General features: G+C 38.7%; 1 protein-coding gene across 2 annotated transcripts in view; it reads left to right on the top strand.

The window, feature by feature from the left end:
• MRC1 (mannose receptor C-type 1) overlaps nt 1–27,698 on the top strand; it is a 105,131-nt gene that overhangs the window by 46,726 nt on the left and 30,707 nt on the right. For both annotated transcript variants that reach the window (XM_003930644.4, XM_074404971.1), the window contains 11 exons: nt 1,789–1,899; nt 6,854–6,969; nt 8,980–9,128; nt 12,640–12,839; nt 16,108–16,235; nt 16,708–16,795; nt 18,229–18,373; nt 19,924–19,965; nt 21,163–21,326; nt 25,098–25,165; nt 27,334–27,434. In XM_003930644.4, coding sequence (XP_003930693.1) covers nt 1,789–1,899; nt 6,854–6,969; nt 8,980–9,128; nt 12,640–12,839; nt 16,108–16,235; nt 16,708–16,795; nt 18,229–18,373; nt 19,924–19,965; nt 21,163–21,326; nt 25,098–25,165; nt 27,334–27,434 — 1,312 coding nt within the window. The remainder of the gene's footprint in view (nt 1–1,788; nt 1,900–6,853; nt 6,970–8,979; nt 9,129–12,639; nt 12,840–16,107; nt 16,236–16,707; nt 16,796–18,228; nt 18,374–19,923; nt 19,966–21,162; nt 21,327–25,097; nt 25,166–27,333; nt 27,435–27,698) is intronic.

The following is a 27,698-nucleotide window of genomic DNA, read 5'->3' as shown; positions in this document are numbered from 1 at the left end:
AGTCAATTTAAATTTAGAATTAATAATAATATATGAGTATATTATTATATACTCATATAAAACTAACCAGTTTTCTGCTAAATAATTTGCAAACTTTACTGGCTATTATCAGTGCCATGATAAATTTAAGTAGCATTTTATATACATACACACACACACACACACACACACACACATATATATATAAAATGTTCCATATATATATATATAGGAGATCCAAGATGGCTGATCACTAACAGCTCGGGATTGTAGCTCCCACTGAAAGCGCAAAGAATGAGAGGACGCCACACCTTCACATGATTCTTGTTGCTCACGCACCAGGAGATTCCCAGCGGAGGAGCCCCACGGGTCGCCAGCGCGACTCTTGTGACCGGCGAGGCGGTCACATCCAGCCAAACTAAGCTTCACAAGTGAAGGAAAAATAAAGTTTTTTGTGAATAAGCAAGCATAGGATATGAGTATTAAATAATGCGTATATGGTACACAGTTCCCCAGCCCATGTTTATTGTTCAATAATTTTTGTTGTTATGGTTGTTTATTTTTGTCACTGTAGCTATTATTTTTGTCATTGTGGTTGTGTTTATTGTGATGGAGTTTGAGAACATATTAGGTGTTAACTATCCAAAGAGTAGACAGAAGAAACCAGAAAGCAGCATATTTAGAAGAGGTGAAAGGTCAAGTGGCTGACAAAGTTAGAGGCGGAAGAACGTGTAGAAACTGAGGTTCAAGAAACATGAATTGTCTCAGAGGGGCAAGACCAAAGTGGCAATGTAAAAATATTACTCTGACTGAAAGCTTAAGTAGATTGCAGTGGGCTGAGACCAAGTAAGAGTTGAGGAGTTAAAGACAGGCAATATGCAAAACATTTTTTCTGAGACGGTTAGCAGCGAAGGGAAGGAGAGAAGTTCTGTTAAGGTAAAATCTCAAAGGAAATGGGAGGGGATAGACTCTGACACAGCGGAAGGCTGAGCCTCAGATCCAGGAGAACACTCATCAGCAGATACAGGAAGAAGGGAGGAAAGATGACTGTGGTTTCATGTTTGTTTTCAAGTTTGGCGTGTTGAATGCAGGAGATTTTTCTGGATGGTTTATATGAACTTGATTAATTTGAAGACAGAGCTGACTGCAGAGATTGATGAAAGGCTACATGCACACCTCTTGTGAACACCATCATCTAAGGACTTACAGACATTTTAAATTTCTCCCTGGATTCCTCTAAACAGTGGGTTGGACATCTCAGATATAAAATCATATTGGGGCGCCAGTCTCTTTTTATGTGTTTGTAGCCAGAGTCAAAATTACTGTTTACATGTGAACATGTCAATTTACCTTTCCTTTTGGTAGATGACATTTTCTCTTGATAACCTTGGATCTCAGTTTTCTTTTTCTGAGACACAGTTACAAGAAAATAACATCAAAGTCCAAAATTGGCTGGGCACAGTGGCCCACGCCTATAATCCCAGCACTTTGGGAGGCCCAGGTGGGCGGATCACCTGAGGTCAGGAGTTCCAGACCAGCCTGGCCAACATGGTGAAACCCCGTCTCTACTAAAATTACAAAAAATTAGTCAGCATGGTGGCAGGCACCTTTAATTCCAGCTACTTGGGAGGCTGAGGCAGGAGAATCACTTGAATTTGGGAGACGGAGGTTGCCATGAACCGAGATGGCACCACTGTACTCCAGCCTGGGCGACAGAGTTAGACTCCATCTCAAAAAAAAAAAAAAAAAAAAAAAAAAAAGTCCCCAAACTGATAATCCTTTATTTTTTTTTCTCTTTGCTCGTTGCAGGATGGGTACTGGGCAGATCGGGCCTGCGAGTGGCCTCTTGGCTACATCTGCAAGATGAAATCACGAAGCCAAGGTCCAGAAATAGTGGAAGTCGAAACAGGCTGCAAGAAAGTGAGTACAGCATGTCCTTAGTGACTCGAGCTCGGCACAGACGAATTGACACCGTTGGCTTTATTTTTATGTGTGAAAGTGCCTTATTATTGCCGTAGCCAACTGTTGCCACTGTCTCAATCGTCAGTGGTTTGTTGTTAGTGTTTGATCTCACTGTTCTCCTTGAAGTTTTCTTTGGGGATTCTCTGTAGTTCATACGGAGGTACACAGGGCCGGTGGCTCCTTTCAGAATGTCATGGGAAGTGGAAGAGAGAGAACAGGAGCTAAAAATGGCCCATCAGAGGGAGCCTGGCTAAGCTGAAGGCAGGCCCTGGGAAAAGGTGTCATCCAGGGTCTGCTCTAGTCTGTCATGCTGTGGGTTGCTAAGAACATTTCTAGCAGATATCCCCAAGTTGCTGATAGCAAATGATCCTTAGTCATTTTTTTCCCATTTATAATATTTCTGATGAGGTGTCTTCTGGAGAGGATTCTTCTCAGTAGGTCACTGCAGTGGGGAGGTAGGAAATCCATCCTCCAACTGGTACCCACAGCAACTCAGTGGTCCCTGTGAAATAGCTTTTTAAAGCACACAGAAACTATGAAAACACAGGGTTTATGGTTATCATTTTCCTGTTTGCTTGTGACTTCTTCTTTTGTCCTTTCTCATTTTCTTTGAATAAAATTGAAGTAGAAAGTAATTTTCTTTCAAGAGTATTATTTTGTGGTCACATAATCTTACAACACATACCAGAAAGCTGATAATTTGGTACCACACAAGTAAGCCATAAAAAATAGAGCAGATAACAGAAAATCATAGCATGGAACAGACACAGAGGATCTTGGTGATTTCACAGTTCCTCTTCTAAGTTTTGCATTCTGGAAACTTCAGCTCAGAGAAGCTATGTAGCTTTCTGATAGTCAACAGAGGCAAGGCTAGAACCCAGGTCTCCTGTCCCTAGACCACTATCCTTTGTTTCATTTCTAGCATATGAACATATGCTTTGCCTGGTCATCTGCTTATACAAGAGATTGTATATTACTGTAATTTTCTAAAATAACAAACCTTAAATTTTTATTACTTTTAATCCATCTGTTTTATTTTTTTTTCTATTTTCTATACATCTGCAGTCTTGACAATAATCCTGTTTGATCACTAGGATGATAGTAAAAATAAAACAATAACAGTCCTTTATCAAGTATAATTATTACATTCTAATAGATTGACAGGGTGAATATTATAGTCCTGATTCAAATGAAGAGGAAACTGAAACACAAAGAGTTTAAGAAATTTGACCACTTTAAAAAGACCTGCTCAGGGCAATGGCTTCCAACCGAGCTGGGAAGACTAGGGAAGAAAAAAATCCACTCATAAACAAAGGAAGATAATAAGACACACTTTTTTTCTAGGCCTGGGCCTGTAGTGGTGCAAGGGGTCTTTCTAAGAATTCAGAATCACAGGGTGGTGGTTGTCCCACAGACCTGGGATTTAATTTTCAATTCAATGCTATCAGGGTGGGAAACTCTTAAACTACAAAATCAACCTAAAGTGGTCATGAGTCGCTAATATTCCAGGATGCCTGACATATATAAATGTAAATCTTCATCATAAAGAAGTTTCATCATTCAAGCTGTGGGAACCCCACAGGTGAATCTGAAACCCCAAATTAGAAGACATACCACCAGGATCTTTGTATGGGGAAAATTTATAAATATGACATTAAAATAAATGTGTTTTAAAATGTTTACAGAAAAAGATAGAAATGAAATCATTGAGCAGCCACCAAATTGTCTGAGAATGTTTTAAATTTATCCTCACCTTGAGTAATAGTTTAACTAGGTCAGTTTAGAATTCTAGATTGACAGTTGTTTTCTGACAGCAATTTACATATTATTTTATTATACCTTCTCCTGGCTCTTATTTTTGCTACTGGAATTCCTGCTATCACACCAATTCTTCTTCTGTTTTGAAGTAGATATAAAACAGAAGGTTTTATATCTGCCGGTGGTTCTCTCTGATTTTAGTATCTTCTCCTTGTTTTTGGCATTCTGCAGATCACTACATGTGTCTAGATTTGGAATTATTTTATTTGCTGCCTTTGCTGCTCAGTGTGCTGCTTTTTCTTTTCTTTTTTAGAGATGGAGTCTCCCTCTTTTGCCCAGGCTGCAGTGCAGTGGTGCAACCTCGGCTCACCACAACCTCTGCCTCCAGGGTTCAAGTGATTCTTCTGCCTCAGCCTCCTGAGTAGCTGAGACTACAGGTGTATGTTGTCACACCCGGCTAATGTTTGTATTTTTGGTAGAGATGGGTATTCACCATGTTGACCAGGCTGGTCTCGAACTCCTGACCTCGTGATCCACCCACCTCGGCCTCTCAAAGTGCTGGGATGTAGGTGTGAGCCATCTTACTGGGCCCAGTGAGATTCTTTATTTTGAGGTTTCACAGCCATCTTTCAGTTCTTGAAACTGATCCATCGTTAGTTTTGTTCACTGCTTCTGAAACTTCTGAAACTTATCATAGGTGGTTGTTCAACCTTCTCATTCTATTGTCTGTGCTTCTATTAACATGTTTTTAAATCTATTTCCATATTTTCATCTCTCCCTATACTATCTTTTCTATCTTGCGATCTTTTTATCTTTTCATCCAATTTACTAATTTTCTATGAAACCGTGGTTACTATATTTAATCTGATCATTGAGTTTTTAACTTTGTTGCTATTTTTCTTTAATAGACTTTCCATCCTTTGGTTCATATCCTCCTGTTTTTTGTGCATACATTTTAGGTCTTTTGCTATTGGATTTATTCTTCCATTATGAAATTATCTCAACTGTGCTGTTTTTTTTTTTTTTTTGAGAGCTTTCAGAGTGTTTTATTATGCTCAGTTGTTGACTCTTCCTTAAAATGGGATATTTTCTTATATGGTTTGTTGTTGTTTTGAGACGGAGTCTTGCTCTGTTGCTCAGGCTGGAGTGCTGTGGCACGATCTCAGCTCACTGCAACTTCTACCACATGGATTCAGGGAATTCTCCTGCCTCAGTCTACCAGGTAGCTGGAACTACAGGCATGCACCATCAGCTAATTTTTGCATTTTCAGTAGAGATGGGATTTCACCATGTTGATCAGGCTGGTCTCGATCTCTTGACCTCAAATGATCCACCCACCTCAGCCTTTCAAAGTGCTGGGATTACAGGTGTGAGCCACCATACCTGGCAGGTTTGTAGTTTTTGATTGTAAATTAGTGACCTCTCCATCCCCACCCTTATCCCCAAATGTCACAGCGTCTCTTGACCTGCTTGGTGGGCGGCATATTTCTGATGTGTGGTTTTGCCCTCTACTTCTTGGAGTGCTTTAGAGATTCCCCTTTTATAGACTAAGTATGACCAATTTTTTTTTTTGCTGTGGATTCTCATCCAATGTGGATAGTGTAAACTTGGAACTGTCACTCATCTGCAGCACAAACTTGGTATTTGCTTTCAAACTCAGGAATTATTTTTCCTGGTACTCAGAACCCCAGGTGGATGACAAGACACTGTCATTTCTTGGTTCTGTGGCCAGAATGTTCTAGTTCTCCTTTAACCGAGGGCTTACAGGGATTAGTGGTATCATTTTTATATCAGGACCTCAGTGCTAACACCCTGCCTCAAGTGGGACAAAGGGAAAATATCATTCTGTGTGAACACTAACACCACTGCCTCTAGGACCTTAATCTAGGATCTGATATGTCCTTGGGCTATAAAAATGTAGTTTGTGCATTTTCCATTTAGCTTTTAGTATTCTACTATATTTGGGTACCTGGAGATTTCCCCCTCCTTCCTCTCAAACTCTAGTATGGACTTATCATTTACTGTTATGTTTTTATTTAGCATTTCTGTGTGTTTTTTTTTTTTCTGAGAGGTTTTCACTCTGTCACCCAGGCTCGAGTGCAGTGGTGTGATCATGGCCCACTGTAGCCTCGACCTCCTTGACTCAATCAATCCTCCTACCTCAGCCTCCTGAGTAGCTGGGACTATAGGCACATGCTGTCATGCCTAGCTAATTTTATAAAATTTTCTGTAAAGACAGGGATTCACTCTGTTGCTCAGGCTGGCCTTGAACTCCTGGTCTCAAGCCATCCTCCCTCATTGGACTCCCAAAGTGCTGGGATTATAGGCATGCCACTGTGCCTGGCCATTTTTGTGTATTTGGAGTATGGGAGAAGGAGGGACCATGCCGAATCATGCTGCCTGAAGTTTGAAAAGTGCTCTCCTATGACTGAGTGATGTAGCTTTATACCCATCTTCTAGCGTTGACTTCCACAGGCAACCGGTCTTCCTCTTCCCCGATTCTTTCCTGTGTTTACCTCCTCTGAAACTGATATCTTAGCCATTCTGTTCAGTTTCCTCAGTGAACATTTCACAAATAGTTTTTTTTTTTGCAGGATACATTCAAGTGGACAGAATGAATGCGCCCATATATGTAGCATAATTTGTCATAAGACGAATAATGTACAACTGTTTCTTTTATTCATTTATGTATATAATTTTCATCACATTTCAGATTCTTCAGAGTTGTGTTCTTTAGACATTCCTGTTGTTTATCCAATAGTTTCTTGATAGAGTATTAAAATAATAATTTCTAAGGCTGAGGACAGTGTGTCACACCTGTAATCTCAGCACTTTGGGAGGCCAAAGCAGGCAGATCACTTGAGGTTAGGAGTTTGAGACCTGCCTGGCCAACATGGTGAAAAGCCATCTCTACTAAAAAGACAAAAATATTTAGCTGGTGGCACATGCCTGTAATCCCAGCTACTCTGGAGGCTGAGACAGAATTGCTTGATACTGGGAGGTGGAGGTTGCAGTGAGCCAAGATTGCATTATTGCACTCTAGCCTGGGCGACAAGAGCAAAACTCTGTCTCAAATAATAATTATGGTAATAGTAATTTATAATATACATGCATGAACTCCACTCATTTTTTCATTGCTTGGTGACATTAATAGGGTTGGAAAAGACATCACTTTTACTGCTATTTGATTGGACATACACTTTCAACATTTGCAGAAGCAAATCAAACTTGCAATAATGAGAAAGCTTACTTAACAACTGTTGAAGACAGGTACGTAACTATTTTAATTTCATTAAAAAGTATGCAAAATAGAAAAAAAGTTTCAGAAAAGCCCATGTATCAACATGCTCTACATTTCTGAGTAAATTATGTGTGATGCTTGAAATACAATTTGTAAAGGTAGAAGCATCAAAAATAATATTCTCATTCGGATTCTTTATTGCAAACATTAGAAACTGTTTTTGCTACGTTTAGTAATATAAAGCAACATTCAGAACAGTTTACAAATAATAATCTGGTCAATGTAGTTTATAGAGCTAGATTTTTTCTGATCCATTACATGCTGAATTTTTTAAAGCAGGAAAGTAACTAAAAGTTGCCAGCTCAAAATCACGTTATATCTTTACCCCTCTCTCCACCAAAAAAGAAGGCAGAAGTATACAAAATAACTCATTCATTCCATTCTTCCATTCTTTGCTTTGCTTTGTTAGATTAACAGACTCATAGATCGAGAAAATCACATGGGCATAGAGGAGCTTATGTATTAAAAAAATAGATGGGGTCCCATCCATTTTTAAGATTTATTTATTTACTCTTCACCTACTCTATGCAAAGCCCTGGATTAGCCACAGAAGAAGGTTTACAAAAATTGAAAAGCATCTATTTCACTTGCAGTAAAGAAATTTAAAAATTATAGAGGTTTAGTACAGTAAGTTATATTTACTGGACTTTTGAGGCAGACCTAATAAACTGTAGGGAATACTGTTGATATCAAAAAATCTTTGGATAAAAATGAGAGCTGTCATAACATTTCATAGTCTTTATAAAAGAACTTTATTTCTATCCACATGCAACTTATATGTATAATTAAATGTCTAATATATGGTAGTAGCACCCTGATGTAATGCTAACATCTGAAACTCAGAATGTAGGTACTTTTAATGTTTTGTGAGGGAGGTGAGTTGTTTACCTTTAAGTACCATGAGAACATATTCTGGTCTGCATTATAATTGATCTTTTGGTTTATTGGAGTATTATGTACATGATTTCACTATATTTTACATTTATTTTTCTTTATGTATCTTCTATAATATTTATACTCAGGAGTTCATTAACTCTTGTTAAATATGGTTTTAAGACATTTAATGCAATTAAAAAAAAGAAAACTAAGTCAAGTTTGGAACTTTGAATTTTTTTGTTTTGTTTTGTTTAGGGAATGAAATTATTGAGACTATGGTCAAATAAAATGTTCTGTTGCTGTTAGGTTTCTCTATATTCTCTTCCTGCTCTCTCTGAAGTCATCTACCATTCTCTCTGTTCCTGGAAACTTCAGACACCCATTTTTCTTTTTCTTAAAAGACAGATTTTTGCCTATGTTGCTGCTGACATTGTTTTATGTATGTCATTTTGAACACATTTTGGGTGCCTTGTCAACTGTATTTTATTGTTCCCAGATTAATGCCAAATACACAGAACCAGAATCCAAAGGGAGAGAAAGTGTTGGAATTCATGATTCTGCTTCTCATTCCTTCTGGAGACTGAGTCTCTGCTTCTCTATATTTCTTGATAATTTTCTCTTTTATTTTAGAGCTAAAATATGAGAGAATAAAATCGAGGGGGGAAATCCATGTAGATTATTCCATGAATATTATCCTTGATCGTGTTATTAACCTTGAACTTGCTTAATTAAGAATTGAGTAGAACTATTTGAAGAGTGGACTGATTTTTTTTGTTTAAACACTGTATTTTAAAATTTACTAGTTTTCTTCTTTGTATTCTCAAAATTCTCTGACATTGCTGGTGAGGGCTAGAGGGAGATGGTTTGAATATCTCTGAATGATTTTTTATACTCAGCTATATGGTATTTTTCCATCATGAGCTCATGTTTCCTTGGTGAAAATGTGTATAATTTAGATGGCAACAAATATAACACAATATATTTGAATTACCAATTCAGTTATAGCTCAGACATAGAACTGAGATACTTTTCATGTTACTAATTTTGAAAATAGGCATAAATGTTTCAAAAAGTTAATTGAATGTTAATTCTTCTTTTTAAAGATATGAACAAGCGTTCTTGACGAGTTTCATTGGATTAAGGCCTGAAAAATATTTCTGGACAGGACTTTCAGATATAAGAACCAAAGGGACTTTTCAGTGGACCATTGAGGAGGAAGTTCAGTTCACCCACTGGAATTCAGATATGCCAGGTATGGGCGGTGCCTCACCCTATGAATCCATTGGACTAAGTCTGTTATTCCTCTGGGTACCTCTCCAAATAGACAGGAAAATTAATCATGCTTTTAGTAACAGTTTATATTTCATTCTCTTTTTGTTTTTCCCTTTCTTTCTTTCTTTCTTTCTTTTTTTTTTAAATTTCTCAATAAGTTTACAGTATTCTAAAGAACAAGGAAGAAAAACATTGCTAGGTTATCTGGTACTGGTCTACTTAAAACCTATTCATGCAATTCTCAGTGGTCACAAATGTTTCACATGGTTGGCTTATTTCTTTTTCTTTTGAGACAGAGTCTCGCTTGGTCACCCAGGCTGGAGTGAAGTGGCGCCATCTTGGCTCACTGCAACCTCAGCCTCCCAGGTTCAAGCAATTCTCATGCCTCAGCCTCCCAAGTAGCTAGGACCACAGGCATGTGCCACCACACCTGGTTAATTTTTATATTTTTAGTAGAGATGGGGTTTCACCGTGTTGGTCAGCTTGTCTCGAACTCCTGGCCTCAAGTGATCTGCCTGCTTCAGCCTCCCAAAGTGCTGGGGGCACATACATGAGCCACTGCACCTGGCCTGGTTAACTTATTTCTGAAAACCTAAAACTATATTAAGTGGACATAAAGCTGTTCGGTGCCACTGGGAGTTGAAATATTAGAGTGCTTGGGTGGTGGAGCAAAGGACATTGTTCATGCAGAACTCATTATGTCAATATCTTCCACATGCTACTGTGTTTCATCTTTCATGTGCTTTGGATTTTTATTTTGTCCTCATAAAAACCCTGCCAGGTGAGCTTCCATATCTTCATTTAAAAGAAGGAGAGGCTGGGCATGGTGACTTGTGCCTGTAATCACAACTCTTTGGGAGGAGGAGGCAGACAGATCACCTGAGGTCAGGAGTTCAAGACCTGCCTGGCCAATATGGTGAAACCCCATCTCTACTAAAAGTACAAAAGTTAGCTGAGCACAGTGGTGCACCTGTAATCCCAGCTACTTGGGAGGCTGAGGCAGGAGAATCACTTGAACCTGGGAGGCAGAGGTTGCAGTGAGCTGAGATTGTGCCACTGCACTCCAGCCTGCGCAGCAAGAGTAGAAAAGAAGAAGCAGAAACTGAGACTTAGGAAATTTATGTGACTAGAAAGCTTTCAGGCATGGATCTAGACTAATCTGTGTCATCCTCAAATCTGTGCTGCTTAGACTCGCACCACCCTGCCTCTCTATATATTTTGATTTACTTTCGCTAGTAAGATGTTGTAAGTTATTTCTGAAATCATCTCTGAAAGATTCTTTGACTTTTTATACATGAATATCACTAGTACACAACATTATTTAATATGACAACACACAGAGGAATTTCAACATCGTTTATAGCAAACATTTCATTGTGCTTAGGTGAAAAGCTAAAAAAGAAATAATAGCTCCAGTATATCAGTTGACTACCTGACCTAATACATCTTAATCTTCAGTGTTCTATAATTTGCATTCTCAGCTTTCAATAAGGAAAATAGATCAATAACCTAAATAGTGTGATTCTTGTTTGTGGAATTGTTGAACTTTCTGAAACATGGTAAGATTTCAGTTGATTTAAAAAATAACCAGATGGTATGTTAACAGCTGAGTACATACTTTGAAAAAAAACATCTTGGCAGGAGTGATAAGTCATACTCTGTAAGTGAAACTGCTTAACTTTGCCTGTGGTGTCATCCAGCAGCAGGATTATGAGGAGTTAGCCCTGGAATATCCTCAGGAAATAACAGTGGAAGGAACTGGAACAGAACTCAGTTGCAACCATTGTCATGGTATATCCTTGATAGAAGGTTGGTGGTGCCTCTTAAGGAAGCTGGCCTCGGCTGGGAGCAGTAGCTCACGCCTGTAATCCCAGCACTTTGGGAGGCCAAGGCGGGTGGATCACGAGGTCAGGAGTTCAAGACCAGCCTGGCCAATATGGTGAAACCCTGTCTTTACTAAAAATACAAAAGTTAGCCAGGCATGGTGGTGGTCACCTGTAATCCCAGCTACTCAGGAGGCCAAGGCAGGAGTATTTCTGAATCTTGGAGGCGGAGGGTTGCAGTGAGCCGAGATCACGCCACTGCACTTCAGCCTGGGTGACAGAGCAAGACTCCATCTTAAAAAAAAAGAAATTAAGGCTGGACTCTTTGGCTGAGTTTTTACAGCTTCAGGAAGAGTAGCCAAGGATTCTGGGGCCTGAGTCTCTTGTTCGTTCGTTCGTTCTTTCTTTCTTTCCTTTCTTTTCTTTCTCTCCTTCCTTCCTTCCTACCATCTCTCTGTCTCCCTTTCACTCACTCTCTATTTCTCTCTCTCTCTCTCTCTCTTTCTTTATTTTCTTTCTTTCATCTCATTCTGTCCAGCAGGCTGAAGTGCAGTGGTGTGATCTTGGCTCACTGCAACCTCTGCCTCCCGGGTTCAGGTGATTCTCCTGCCTCAGCCTCCTGAGTAGCTGGGATTACTGGTGCACGCCACCATACTTGGCTAATATTTTTTGTATTTTTAGTAGGGACTGGGTTTTTCCTTGTTGATCAGGCTGGTCTCGAACTCCTAACTTTGTGATCCGCCCACCTCAGCCTCCCAAAGTACTGGGATTATAGGTGTGAGCCACCATGCCTGGCCTTCGTGAATGATCTGTAAGCACTTCATGTTCTTTAGAAGTTTAATAATAAAAAAATGACCTCATCATAGCAGCAAGGACTCCTGATGCTTTTAAAGCTCTTAGTTAATTGCTATTTGGAAATAACCTTGACTATAAGACAGAATTATAAGCTCTTAAACTCAGTGCATTCTCATTTTGTTTTATGTACTTTTTGCTCACTAAAGCTGGCATTCCTTATAACTCTATGAGGCAGGTCTTAGTATTTGCATTTGAAGAGGAGAAAGCAAGTTCGGAGTATTTGAGTAACTTACCTAAAATCTCTAGTTGAGGTGTGTCTCGTTTTGGAATCTGTGAGGAACTTTGGTCCTGGGAAACCTACGTGGACCTTAGTGGAAGAAAAAGAATTTTAAAGAATTAAAACAGAAAGAAGGGAGAAAACCAGAAAGAGGAGGAAGGGAAGAAGGAAGGAAGAAGGCGAAGAAGAAAAAAAGGAAGGAGGAAGGAACAAAAGGAGGAAAGGAAGGAAGGAGGGAGAGAAACATTAAATTACTGTTTTTGCCATTGTGGCGAATTTGATAATATAAAAATATCTTATCGTTAAATGCCTGTGTGTGGGGCACTTTGCCAGATGTTAGAAATATAGAATGTTACAACCCCTCCTGCATTTGAGATCATAATTGGGTTGGAATTATAGACCACACAAATAAAAATCAAACTGATTGAAAAATAGCACAGACCAGGTGCTGAATGCCCGACATGGCCAGCTGCATCTCCTCGTCACCTGCGGGCTTCACCACATCCGTGATGCTCAGTTCTGGGCGCCTTCTGTGAGCACAGCAGGCCTTCGGCAGGCACCTGTTGAGTGTATTCTCCTTTATGTATTTATTACAGGGCGAAAGCCAGGGTGTGTTGCCATGAGAACTGGGATTGCAGGGGGCTTATGGGATGTTTTGAAATGTGATGAAAAGGCAAAATTTGTGTGTAAGCATTGGGCAGAAGGAGTAACCCGCCCACCGGAGCCCACAACGACTCCCGAACCCAGATGTCCGGAAGATTGGGGCACCAGCAGTAGGACGAGCTTGTGTTTCAAGGTGAGTATCAATTATGAAACTGATAAGATAATTTGGAGTATACTTCACCTAAAGAATCACCAAAGGACATAAACAAACAAACAAACAAACAAAAACCAAAACCCTCTGCCCAGCCTCCACCTGTAGACATTTAGAAATTCTGATTTGATTGACCTGGGCATCAGTTGTTTTAGAAGACTTTCTTGGGTGGATGCATTTAGACCCACAAACACAATCAGCAACACAAACACAACTCACAGAAGATTTTTTTCTCACCACTCTGCCGCTATTACCTCTCTGCTTCCCTCCTTTCTCCCAGGCTTTCTAGACCTCCCTTCCTCCCTCCCTCCCTTCCTCCCTTTCCTTCCCTTTCCTTCCCTTTCTTTTCTCTTTTCTTTCACTCCTGCCCTACCTCTCTCTATCTCTCTTACCTTCTCTTTCTTCTACGGGGTCTTGCTCTGTCATCTAGTCTGGGTAAAGTGCCACAGTCATGGCTCATTACAGCCTCAAAGTTCTGGGCTCAAGTGATCCTCCCACCTAAGCCTCCTAAGCCTCCCAAGTAGCTACAAGTATATACCACCATGCCCAGCTAATTTTTAAAATCTTATTTTACATAAAGATGGGGTCTTACTATGTTGCCCAGGCTAGTGTTAAGCTCCTGGCATCAACTGATCCTCCCATACAGACCTCCCAAAGCTCTGGGTTTATAGACATGAGTCACTGCACCCAGCCTCTTTTTGTCTTGATAGAAATTTCTGTTTCCTGTCATGCTATTCTATTGCAAATCTTTTTTTTTTTTTTTTTTGCCATGCTCTTAGAGCCCAAGTTTTAGCTAACAAAATTGATAAAGTAATCTACAATAATACCACATAGGTATTCCAAAGAGAATATTCCCTTTTTCTGATTTAAACCCTGATGACTTTAATGATGGATTGAGGAAAGGAAATGATAGGTTGGGGCACATGGGTTTTCGGTGCCCATTAAATGACAATTCAATATTCTGCCACTATTTAACACATTCATAGGCTGGGCCATTCATTTTCTCCATATGCAATCAAATTCACCAAAGCAAACAACCAAACAAACAAAACAAGGAAGAAACCCAGAAACTAACAAACAAAAACCCCAGAGAATTAAGGATTGGGATCTTTTTCTGTCTCTCTTTTATAAGGCACACCCTTTCCAGAGAGGTTTAGACTTAGCCAAATACAGAAATGTACCTACTGTATTAGTCCATTCTCACACTGCTATAAAGATACTACCCAAGGCTGGGCATTTAAAAAAGAAAGAGTTAATTGACTCACAGTTCCACATGGTTGGGGAAGCCTCAGGAAACTTACAATTAAGGCCGAGGGGGAAGCAGGCACCTTCTTCACAAGGACAGAGGAGAGAAGAGCATTTGAGAACCTCGGAGAAGCTACCACTTATGAAACTGTCTGATCTTGTGAGAACTCATTCACAAGGACAGCGTGAGGGAAGCTGCCTTCATAATCCAATCACTTCCCTCCCTTAATGTGGGGGTCACAGGCCCCTTCCTTGACATGTGGGGATTACAATTTGAGATGAGATTTGGGTGGGGACACAGTCAAACGATATCACCTGCCTACTGCTTAATGATGCTGTTCTCCACTAGTCCGGCTCTCTGGGCGTCTTTCATCCAATCCCTTTGAATGGTGTGTGGTCATGGCATACCCTGTAAGACAGTTTGGCAAGGCTCATGAAGAATTTGCAACAGGATGAAGCTGTGGAGCTTCACGCTTCACACTCCTCTTTTCTAACACAAGAGGAGTGTGGTTAGTTGAGCTGGTCACTCCCACTAATAGAAATAGGAATCCATGAAGTCTTTCACCCAGATTGGCCGTCAGACTTAGTGACATAATTTACATAGAAGATGATGTATTGGGTTAAGACAGAGGAGATTTGTAAATGGATTATTTAAGGACTAACATAAAGAAAATCAGGTATTTTATTGTTACCTTGGGAAACTTTTGAGTTACTACATGAAGGCCAGATTCACCTATTCCTAGCCTTCACCTGAGGATGTTAGGCTGTGGAGATTTATGGCAGTTTTTTGAGAGAATCAGTAGTTTTATCCAGAGCTGAGAAGTGAATAGGGGCTTCTGCAGAGAGAATTTCCAGGTCGATGTTCAACAAATCATCATGTTCTTGACTAGAAGTTAGGTGGTTTTAGAGGTACTTGGGCTAAGATTTGTTTGGAAATACATAGACCACCTTTATAAATATTAAGGTGTGAGAATTATTAATAAAATTCAGTTGACAGTAAATTTATTTAAGAAAGTAAAACCTTATAGTCTAGCAAGTTGAGGTATCACAAGCATCTTGGAATACAGTGGTGTGTGGATACTTACTTAAACACCTTTGTCCAGATAGCTTGAGTCAAGTTAGGGTCAAGGTGAAGGTTGTCTTCAGCTATGTAATGACAACTTGGGCAACCATAGATGTTGGAAGCAAATTCTTCTTTCCACAAGCCTGTGATATGGGGGCCATGACTCAGGAGGAGCAATGCATGGGAATTAGAAAAGTCAGTGGCCACAGATACCTCCTTTACTATTTGCATACTGGTAGGTGTGTCCCAGACAGTCGCTGGTTGACTGTATTTCACTGTTCTCTCAGCAGTCCTCTGAATAATATGGCACAATTCCTAAATTATATAATCTTTTAAATTTAATTTAGCTCATAACTCCCTGCCAGATGGGTGTCTGTGGTTGCATGTGCTTTAATACTTGTTAAAATGTACAACCATATGAAAAATATAAGGCAGTACTGAAGGACATTACCAACAAAATGTTGAAACATTGCTAGGTTATTCATTGTTTAAGCTAAACACAATAACATGCTATGCACAATTTTAGGAAAGTTACTTTCCTTAAAATTCTTCTTATTCATGTTTGCTTTCTCTGTATCAAAAGCTTCTTTCATTTTTTTATCTCAATGCCACTTTTTACATTAACCAAATTAATCTTGTCTTCCAGAAAGAGCCGTGTACCTAACTCATTATGCCTAAAGCTCCTAAGATTTTCATCTAATGTCTCTTGTGCTGTAAAATAATTTTATTTTCTAAGATTTTCTCAACAAAATAATCCCCCAAGTTTTGTCATCCAAATATTCACTCATAAATTGATTTTAAAGCAAAAGAATTACATTGTTTTGGGTCATTGAAATGTCTTGCTTTTCTGTAAATGAACTCTCATCAAAAGTAAATAATCGTTTCTTTTAATTTGATAAACTACAAAGTATAAAATAATTTTTGTAACCGTGTCATCTTCAGCTATTTGCAAAAGGAAAACATGAGAAGAAAACGTGGTTTGAATCTCGAGATTTTTGTCGAGCTCTGGGTGGAGACCTAGCTAGCATCAGTAACAAAGAGGAACAGCAAACAATATGGCGGTTAATAACGTAAGTGTCATTTTTATGGACTACTCCTTTTTGTTATGTAGTTGGTGCTTATGAAGTTGAGAAAATGTGTCTGTTTCTGAAATTGTTGGCTCAGGATGCTAGTTTGAGCGCCTGCGTCATCTCCCAAATCTAAGCCCTGTTTGATCTGGTTTCACTTTCAAATCCTTTAATTTTATAGGTGTAAATTCTGTGATGACTTGCTTTATAAAAGTACAAGATGCTCAATACATATTTGGCTTTCAATGCTATCCAACTGTTTTCTCTTAAGCAGTGGCCTGTTTTTAAGTTATTTGTGGGATATGCCAAAACTTACATCTATTGCATAACTCTTCCCTTTAGCTGTTAAATCTCTTTACTTGAGTACTACTGATTTAGGTTTTGGAGGTAACTTTCAAATGTGGTTAGTCCTTATAAGTTACCCAACTTGTTTCATGTAGTGATGTATGCTCTCTTTATGTTTTGGATTTCATAGAGCTAGTGGAAGCTACCATGGACTGTTTTGGTTGGGATTGACATATGGAAGCCCTTCAGAAGGCTTTACTTGGACTGATGGTTCTCCTGTGAGTAATTTGACTTACTGTATTGCTTTCTTACTTTATCATGTATTTATTTTCATGTTATCTTTTCATTTAATCCAAACTTTTAGTAAGACAGGCCATTATGATAGCACTCCAGTTCAGTTCTGTTCATTCAAAGAATAGCGATGGTTGACTGGATGAAAGAAAAGAAAGAAAATGAAAATTCCTTCCACTAGTTTATAAAAAATAATATGTTTATTTGGCCATGCAAAATTGATGTGCAGGTAAACGTCCTAAAACTTGAGTGCTTTATAGCCTCTTATAGATCAATAGAAATGGAAACATTTTTTATATTCTCATTAACAAAGATTAGGCTTCGTCAGACTTCTCCATTGCCAGGAATGAAGAAGCGAGAGATTCTGGCACATGCTGGCAATATTTGGAAGCCCTAGTCATCACAAGAAGTGATTTTGGATAATTTCGGTTCTACTTCTTAATTTCAGTTCTTCTTCCACCAGCAACTTTTCAAGCCTTTATCTGATGACTTCATTGACATTTGGGTTTTATATTTACATCTCAGGAAAACACATCACTGTGCTTAGACCAAAACCCTGTGGGTTATGATTCCACACTGAAAACTCCATAGAGGACCTAAATGCAGGGCCTCTGTTTCCACTGTTCATTTTGGCAAAGTTTAGTAGCTCTGTTAGCACTATTTTATGGGTCTTTTTCTTCTGCAAGAAGAATTAATTATATTTCTTTATCTTACACATTTAATAAAGAGGAAACTTCCAACAATAAACTGAAATATTATCCTTTCCAATGGGTTGTAAATTTATGAACTCCCAATATGGAGAAGTGGAACTGTTGCCAAGCTTTTTCTATATATAACCCACCCCCCCCGCCCCAACTTTGTGGCCCTTGGATCCATTCTATTTAATAAGAGTAAAGAAATTTTATAATAATCATTAGGGTACTTTATTTAACATCTCAAGTTTCCATGTAATGAAAGCTGTTTCTTTTCTACCCAAGTTTGTAAACTGTGCTTTCAAAGCAAAGCTATTGGCCGGGCATAGTGGCTCATACCTGTAACCCCGGCACTTTGGGAGGCCGAGGTGGGTAGATGACCTGAGGTCAGGAGTTCAAGACCAGCCTGGCCAACATGGTGAAACTCTGTCTCTGCCAAAAGTATGAAAATTAGCTGGGCATGGTGGTGGGCGCTTATAATCCCAGCTACTCGTCAGGCTGAGGCAGGAGAATCGCTTGAACCAAGGAGCCAAGATCACACCACTGTACTCCAGCCTGGGTGACAAGAGTGAAATTCCATCTCTAAAAAAAAAAAAAAAGCAAAGCTATTGTGGAAAAAAAAGTAAATGTGAACATGTGAACATATCTTTCCTTTTCTGTTTGGATGAATGATTGTCATTGACCTGACATAAATGGTTAATTGTGGTAGTTTGATTTTTCTAATATAGGTTTCATATGAAAACTGGGCTTTTGGAGAACCTAATAATTATCAAAATGTTGAATACTGTGGTGAGCTGAAAGGTGAACCTGGTATGACTTGGAATGATATTAATTGTGAACACCTTAACAACTGGATTTGCCAGATACGCAAAGGTATGATCTCCTATTTTCTCCTTTATCTCAGCTTGGTAGACTAAACTCCTGACACCCCAGTATCTTTCCTTTATTAGCGGAAGCAAAGAAACAAAATAACATAATCAGGGAACTGTCAAGGGCCATCATTGCACAGGATGAGGATGAAGTCGGTAAGCACAGATAAATGTGCCAAAGGAACAGAGAAGATCAAAAGGCCACCCGGGAATTCTAGGCAAGAGTCACGTTCTCCCGAATAGTTCCCACGAGCAGCTCTGATCCTGGCCCAGGTTCAACAGCAGCAGAAGTCTGTGGGTGTCCTATTCTGTAAACAGAATAATGCAAATACAATTTCCGTTTTGGAATTTGCACCTTCTGACCTATGTTAATCATCAAATAGGTGAACATTTCTCCAAGTCTGAATATTCTAAGTATTGATTTCTAGGATAAATGTTCAACACATGAACAATGACCCTGGAGTGACCTCTGATGCTTGTAGCCCCACCATGTTATTGGCGATCAAACAATATGCATGATGGAAGTCATTACCTGGGACTCAGAAAGTTCTGAGTATCCAAGTCAGGCCAGAAGATCCGAGTTCTAATGTTAAGAGAAAACAACAAACCAATGAGCAAATAAACAACCATACCCTCTAACCAAAATTTACATCAACACCTCTGTTGTAAGTGGATAAATGGGACCTCATTGCCCTCTGCTGATAGAGAATCTTGGCAACCATTTCAACTCTAGGGCTGGAGATGCCTTACTGCTCTGTTTCTTTTCCATCCTCCTGCTTAGATTATTGCTTTCAAAGATTCCAGAATAGAATAAGTCAATGGTGGCCAGTAGTCCTTTAAAGGTCTCTTAGCTACCAATGGCTAGTATCCTTTTTGGATTATTGTAGCTCTACTCTTACAGATGTTAAATTCATTAACCCAAAAGCTAAGTAACCTGAGTCCCTTTATAAGCTTCTAACACAATCCAGATATATCAATAACTACCTGGAAAGAAAAACATTTCATTTAACTTTTAGTAAACCATACATTTAAGAAAAATAGATTTGCTTAAAAAATACATTTCCTATTTTATAAATAAATAGTTCACATTTAATTGTTTCAAATCATGAAATCATAAATAAGTTCACAGCTAACTATAAGATGTCTGACTGGAAAACTAAAATCTCTTAAGCACCTATTACATACAAATAAATAGCGCACATATTTTCACAATCTATTTTGTTGAGTCAACAAAATTTAGGCTAAATGATTTAAACCCAGGCTTGGGATTTAAAGCCAGGCCTCTGATTCCAAAACTTGTGTTCCTTTTTTTTCCTTTATATTGGCTATTATTGTGCCTAGTTTGTTTAATTCTTGACTTCTAATTCTCTTTTCCTTCCTTCTCTTCTCCTTGGCATGATGTACAAATTAGAGAAAGAAAGGGAAGGGAATAAAAAGAGAATAACCAAGTTTTTTTTTTTTATTAACTATGTTGACTAAAGAAAATAGAGAAAATAGAAGGAAATGTAATTAGCAGAAGTTTAAGCACATGGTATTTCTACTTTTGTTTTACAGGACAAACACCAAAACCTGAGCCAACGCCAGCTCCTCAAGACAGTAGGTGTTTTATTTTCTGATCTCTATACTGATAACCCTTTCCCTGTCTCTCTCTTTTCTCAGTGAAAAAATTACTTGCCCTAGGAAGGTAGAGTAGAAGTCCTTAATACGTTTGAGTGAGAATGTCGTGGAAGTTTGGGTCTTCCTCTCCAGAGAGAAGCTTATATGCACAAACATAAGGCATGTTAATACAGTTTCTCAAGGCTTCGTGAATCAGTTCCAAGGTCCTGGGTTCCTCCTTCTTTAGCACATATATTAGTGTCCAATGGTTGCTGTAACCAATTACTAGGAACTTGGTGACTTAAAATAACACACAGTTACTCTCTTACAGTTCTGGAAGTTAGAAATCTGAAATCAGTTTCACCTTGCCAAAATCCAGTTGTTGGCAGGACCACACTCCCTTTAGGGACTGTAAAGGATAATCTCTTTTCTTGCCTTTACCAGCATCTAGAGCTGCACTATATGAACCATCAGCCCATGGTCCCTTCTTCCAAAACCAGCAATGTAGCATCTTCTTCCAGTGATCACATTGCCTCCTTCTCTTGTAGTCAAATCTCCCTCCACACCTCTCCATACGGATACTTGTTATTACATTTAGGCCCACCTAATCAATCCAATATAACTCTCCCATCTCAAGATCCTAACTTAATCATGCCTATGCAGTCCCATTTTCCACATAAGCTAACATTCATAGGTTCCAGGGATTAGGAACTAGATATCTTTGGGGGGCTTTTATTCAGCCTACTGTAGCACAGAATTACGGAATCCTATGGGTTGCAAAAAGCCTCAGGCGCCCACTTGATACGTGAATTCCTTGGTTCTACCCGGAATCACCCAAGTTCATCTATTAGAAGCTTTTTTCTTCTTCTTATACTGGGGTGAAAGCCACTTTCTCGTAGTTCCCACTCCTTTGATCTAGAACATTTTAGGTGCATTGTATATAAATCCTCCAAGCTATGCTATCATATTAATGAAAGTGACACCAGGAGTTCTTTTACCCAATAATGACATATGGAACTTAGCTGGGAATACAAAATGGGTCATTTTTACTGAATTGATAGAACATGGATACCTGACCTGAGGGTTCAAATGTTTGTATTTGATGTAGACATTCTTTTTCACTTTTGTGTGCTATACACACCAGATGCTTGAATTTGTCTACGTAAAACCCTTTGCTTTTTGTCATTAACTTTTCAGATCCACCGGTCACTGAAGATGGGTGGGTTATTTACAAAGACCACCAGTATTATTTCAGCAAAGAGAAGGAAACTATGGACAATGCACGAGCATTTTGCAAGAGGAATTTTGGTGATCTTGTTTCTATTCAGAGTGAAAGTGAAAAGAAGTTTCTCTGGAAATACGTAAGAATATCAATAATCTTCTAAAAAATTTTAATAGTTTTTGGGGAACAGGTTGTGTTTGGTTGTATGGAAAAGTTCTTTAGCGGTGATTTGTGAGATTTTGGTACCCCGTCACCCGAGCAGTGTACACTGTACTGAATGTATAGTCTTTTTTCCCTCACTCCCCTCTTACCTGTCTCCGAGTCCCCAGAGTCCACTGTATCATTTTTTTGCCTTTGCATCCTCGTAGCTTAGCTTCCAATTATGAGTGAGAACATAATGATATTTGGTTTTCCATTCCTGAGTTACTTCACTTAGAATAATGGTCTATGACTCGATTCAGGTTGCTGTGAATGTCATTATTTCATTCCTTTTTATGGTTGAGTAGTATTCCATGGTATGTATATACCACATTTTCTTTATCTCCTCATTGGCTGTTGGACATTTAGACTGGTTCCGTATTTTTGCATTTGCAAATTGTACAATATCATAAACGTGTGTGTGCAGATGTCTTTTTCATATAATGACTTCTTTGCCTCTGGGTTGATATCTCATTAGTGGGATTGCTGGATCAAATGGTTTTTCCACTTTTAGTCCTTTGAGGAATCTTCATGTTGTTTTCCATAGTGGTTGTACTAGTTTCCATTCCCACTAGCAGTGTGAAAGTGTTCCCTTTTTACCACATCCATGCCAACATCTATTATTTTTTGATATTTTAATTATGGTCATTCTTGCAGGAGTAAGGTGGTGTCACATTGGGATTTTGATTTATGTTTCTCTGATAATTAGTGATGTTGAGCATTTTTTCATAGAACATCATTGATTTAAGGATGGAACAGTGACATATGATAGACATAGTGTCTATAATTGCTACCCCATAGTACAATTTCTAATTATGTGCTGAATTTGCACCTCCAGAGGTCCAGTAAAGATGGGAATGCAAGAGGAGGAGAAGACTGTAACAGAAGTTACCCTCTATTGTTTAAATATTTAGGGCAGAACTCAATCTTTTTTTTTTTTTGAGGCAGTACCAAAAATTAGTTACTTTTTTCCCCCTCAGTTTCAACAAACAGTTTATTCCCTAGTGCACAAGTCCCTATAAGGTTACAATCTTCTGGGACATTGCCTCTTGGTAGTTGGATTAAGACTTCAAGAATATCCTTTTTTAATTTTTTGGTTTTTTTGAGAAGGAGTCTTGCTCTGCTGCCCAAGCTGGAATACAGTGATGTGATCTCGGCTCACTGCAACCTCCGCCTCCCAGGTTCAAGCAATTCTCCTGCCTCAGCCTCCAAAGTATCTGGGACTACAGGTGCATGCCACCATGCCTGGCTAACTTCAGTATATTTAGTAGAGATGGAGTTTCACCATCTTGGCAAAGCTGGTCTGGAAGTTCTGATCTCAGGTGATTCACCCACCTTGGCCTCCCAAAGTGCTGGGATTACAGGCATGAGCCACTGCGCCCAGCCTTCTTCATGTATATTCTTTTATTATTATTATTATTATTATTATTATTATTATTATATAGCATTGAATCTATAAATTACTTTGGGCAGTATGGCCATTTTCACAATGTTGATTCTTCCAAACCATGCTTTTCCATCTGTTTGTGTCCTCTCTTATTTCCTTGAGCAGTGGTTTGTGGTTCTCCTTGAAGAGGTCCTTCACGTCCCTTGTTAGTAGTATTCCTGAGTATTTTATTCTCTTTGTAGCAATTGTGAATGGGAGTTCACTCATGATTTGGCTCTCTGTGTGTCTGTTAATAGTGTATAAGAATGTTTGTGATTATTGCACATTGATTTTGTATCCTGAGACTCTGCTGAAGTTGTTTGTCAGCTTGAGATTTTGGGCTGAGACAACGTGATTGTCTTCTAAATATACAATAATGTCGTCTGCAAATAGGGACAATTTGACTTCCTCCTTTCCTAACTGAATACCCTTTATTTCTTTTTCTTGCCTGATTGCTCTGGCTAGAGCTTCCAATACTGTGTTGAATAGGAGTGGTGAGAGAGGGCATCCTTATCTTGTGCCAGTTTTCAAAGGGAATGCTTCCAGTTTTTGCCCATTCAGTGTGATATTCAATGGGCAATATCATTTAATACGAATGAGATGAGTCTCACTCTGTCACCCAGGCTGGAGTGCAGTGGTGTGATTGCTGCTCACTGCAACCTCGCCTCCCAGATTTAAGCAATTCTCCTGCCTCAGCCTTCCCAGTAGCTGGGCTTACAGGTGCCTGCCACCACACCCAGCTAATATTTTGTTTTTAGTAGAGACGGGGTTTCACCCTGTTGGCCAGATTCATCTCCAACTCCTGACCTCAAGTGATCCACCTGCCTTGGCCTCCCAAATTACTGAGATTACAGGTTTGAGCCACTGTGCCCAGCCCCAAAACAATTTTTTAGCTTGAATTTTGTGAACATCCATACTTGATGGCTTTGAGTTCACTAATCTGATTTGCAAAGATTATAATTCTTAACTAGTTGTTGTATGTCAGTCCTGGACCCTTGGCATATCATACAGCTTAATTTTTAATTTAAAAATCTGGCTTACTTGGCCCAAATTGTTGGCCAACATATAACGCAGTTTGATTATTTATTATAGTCATCTTTCTTGGTTGTGACAAAATTGTAATACCATTGATATACTTATCACTGAAGATGTAATTTATTTTTTCTCAGAGTGCTTTGCTCAGTATCTTTCTGATTAAAATTCTTCATGGCCACACTGCCAGAGAGGAGGTTAACAGAGAGGTCAGGAAAAAATAAGTTGAACAATACTGGAAGACTAAAAATTTATTTGATTTATAAAGGTACTAGAGTGTACTCTGACTTAACATCATCTTGCAGATATAACTTGCTTCGAAATTCTCTAGATGTTTTCTAATATTGCACCTATAGATATCAAAATCAAATATATCTATATCTATATAGTAAAATAGTACATTATAATGAAATTAATACATTTTGGGGTTCCTTTCCTTGTTCATGAATACACATGTTCTCCCAAGTTTGAAGAACAGATATATCCTTCTGGCTCATACATAGATATAAATTATAATATATATGGAATCTATGCATAAAAAATATATAAAATAAATATTTGAATAATATATATAAAATAAATATATGATGCATGTAAAATAAATATATAAATGTATATAAAATATATGTAATATATGTATAATGTTTATTATATTATACATATCAGTCTTTTCACCTCAGCCTCCTGAGTAGCTGGGACTATAGGTGTGTACCACCATGTCCCACAGGGTTATTATTTTTAATATATATATTTGACATATAGATTTGTTTTACATATATCATATATTTATAATGATATATATTTATCATTATTATAATGATATCATATATTTATAATGATGTAAAATAAATCATATCGATGATTATTCTTTTTTATGTAAGTAAGAAAAATTTGCACATCATTTAATAACTCAAATTTGTAGGGCAAATACCTTAAATCATTCTCTATAATATTAAATGCCTATGATAGTTACATCATTGAAGACATTCTTTAAAACAAAGTAACCAGTCAGGATTATAAGATTACGCTTCAAAGAAAAGACTCCTGCTTTACAAATTCAAATTATTAAAATGTGTGCATATTTTTCCTTTTTTATTTAGGTAGAACATTGATGTAGAATGTACTACATTTCTGCATAAATTCCTTTCCAGAAAAGGTTTTGATTAGACTGCCTCATTAATATGTATGTTTTGTTTGAGAACTTGCTGATTGTGTGATTCTAAGTTAAACTCTATGTAAACTTCCATGTTTCAGGTAAACAGAAATGATGCCCAGTCTGCATATTTTATTGGTTTATTGATCAGCTTGGATAAAACGTTTGCGTGAGTAAATCAAGCTAAAAGCAGTTTTGCTTGGGGTAGCATTCTGACAAATACCTATGAGTTAATTTTGAGATTTTTGCTTGGTGGAATGCATTTTAAAAACTCCTGCAGCATTCTCAATTGAAAAAAAAAAACAACTTAAAAAGAAGAATTTAAAATAATTCTGTTAAATATTTTCAGCACCGTAAATTCCAAACAACTCAAAATTGGGTTCAGTTTTGCAAAACTACATTTTTCTTTGTTTTCAGATGTCATCATCTGTCAGTAAATCATCTACTAAAGCATTGTTGTTTTAGACATATACAAATACTGAATTCATTAAAAAATTTACAGTCTCATCTGGGATGATAACCTTGCTAACCTTGCTGCCGGGAACCATAGTATCCTTTCCTATTCCCTGTTCCTGTGTTAGCAGCATTATTTTGAAGCACACTTTCAATTGCATGAAATATTTTCCCTTTTTATTTATTTATTTTTGAGACGAAGTCTTGCTCTGTTACCAGGCTGGGGTGCAGTGGCACAATCTTGGCTCACCGCAACCTCTGCCTCCCGGGTTCAAGTGCTTCTCCTGCCTCAGCCTCCCAAGTAGCTGGAACTACAGGCATGTGCCACCACAGCCAGCTAATTTTTTGTATTTTAGTAGAGACAGGGTTTCGCTGTGTTGGCCAGGATGGTCTCAATCTCCTGACCTCACGATCCGCTCGCCTTGGCCCCTCAAAGTGCTAGGATTACACCACCGCACCTGGACTATATTTTTCCTTTAAAGGAATAATTGTACCGTTTTCTATTAGATATAGGAGCCAGAAAAAGCTGTAGGGACATGAGGAAATTAATGCATTTTAGTTTTTTTTTCCTTGTACATTAATACACAAATTCTCTAAGTTTGAAGATGAGTTATGTCTTCCTGGCTCATGTACAGTTTTTTTAGCCTCGTGTGTCCAGGGGACTGCTTTTGCTATCTTTGAGCAACAGAGACCTGAATTCAAAATCCTCCTTCTCATCCTCCTCCTCCTCCTCCTCCTTCTTCTTCTTCTTCTTTCTTCTTCCTCTTCCTCTTCCTCTTCTTTCTTCTTTCTTCTTGTTTTTGAGACAGGTCTCGCTCTGTTGCCCAGGCTGGAGTACAGTGAGGTGATCACAGCTCACTGCAGCCTCGAAATCCTGGGTTCCAGCAATCCTTCCACTTCAGCCTCCTGAGTAGCTGGGACCATAGTCAAGCACCACCGTACCCCACCGAGTCATTATTTCTGAAGAGCAAAAATGTTGGATGTTCCTTTGGACAAGGAACATCATTTTATCATTTCTAAATTGAAAAGGTCAAATTTGATGATCTCATGGTCAGTCCCCTTCTGGTTCTCACAGTCTTTGAATCTCTGTAATTTATAGACATAAGTTTAGCCCACCTACATTACAAGGAACTAGAGTAAATACGAGAATCAGATAATGAGCCTAACAAGAAATTCTATACACTCTGTCTCTCCATGGGTGGTTTGGTTTTGTGGGAATCATGCCCGGGAGTACGATGGGAGGATTTTTGTCTCTGGCTCACTTCCAGAGTAATTAAAGTCTCCACTTTGCAACTAAAGGTGGTTTCTTCCTGGGAGGGAAGAGAGGATAGCCTGGCCATGGCATCAAGGTTGCTACTGAGAAGCATGATGCACGGGACACAATGAATACTCAGGCATTGGGGGTTTTCCTGCCACTGTCTGGGGCGTCTCTCTCTTCTAGGTTGACTTGTCCTGTCCCACCAGTAGGCTGTAGACAATTATCCTCTCTCTCTCTCTCTCTCTCTCTCTCTCTCTCTCTCTCTCTCTCCAGAGTTTCACTTTTATTGCCCAGGATGGAATGTAATGGCGTGATCTTGCTCACTGAAGCCTCTGCCTTCTGGGTTCAAGTGATTCTCCAGCCTCAGCCTCTCAAGTAGCCAGAATTGCAGGAGTCCACCACCACACCAGGCTAATTTTTTTTTTTTTTTTTTTTTTTTGCATTTTTAGTAGAGAAGGGGTTTCGCCATGTTGGGCCGGCTAGTCTCGAACTCCTGGGCTCAGGTGATCTGTTCACCTTGGCCTTCCAAAGTGCTGGGATTACAGGCATGAGCCACCTGCGCCTGGACTGTATCCAGTTATTCTAATGATTGGATCATTGCAAAATGCCTGAATTTTCTTTTCCAGTTGGATGGATGGAAGCAAAGTGGATTATGTGTCTTGGGCCACAGGTGAACCCAATTTTGCAAACGAGGATGAAAACTGTGTGACCATGTATTCAAATTCAGGTGGGCACCTGATGCATCTTGAATTTGCTTCGTGGTGTGGCATGTCATTTACCACACCCCTAGACTAAAAGTACGCGCTTACTTTAGGCAAGATTAAAAGATGGAATAAAGGAGAATTCCAATTTTAGCAGCATAACAGTTCAATTTATAAGAAGCATGGAGACTTAATGTTCACATTAGTAAATGACATAATTAGTCTTCTCAATTCTTCCCAAATTAGAAACCATTTTTTCACGTTCTGATTTGAAAAAAATAATCCAGAAT

The sequence above is a fragment of the Saimiri boliviensis genome, chromosome 8 (assembly GCF_048565385.1).
Source record: "Saimiri boliviensis isolate mSaiBol1 chromosome 8, mSaiBol1.pri, whole genome shotgun sequence".
NCBI classification, from domain to species: Eukaryota; Metazoa; Chordata; class Mammalia; order Primates; family Cebidae; genus Saimiri; species Saimiri boliviensis.
The sequence above is the reverse complement of the archived record's forward strand: the minus strand, read 5'-3'. Positions and strand labels throughout refer to the sequence as shown.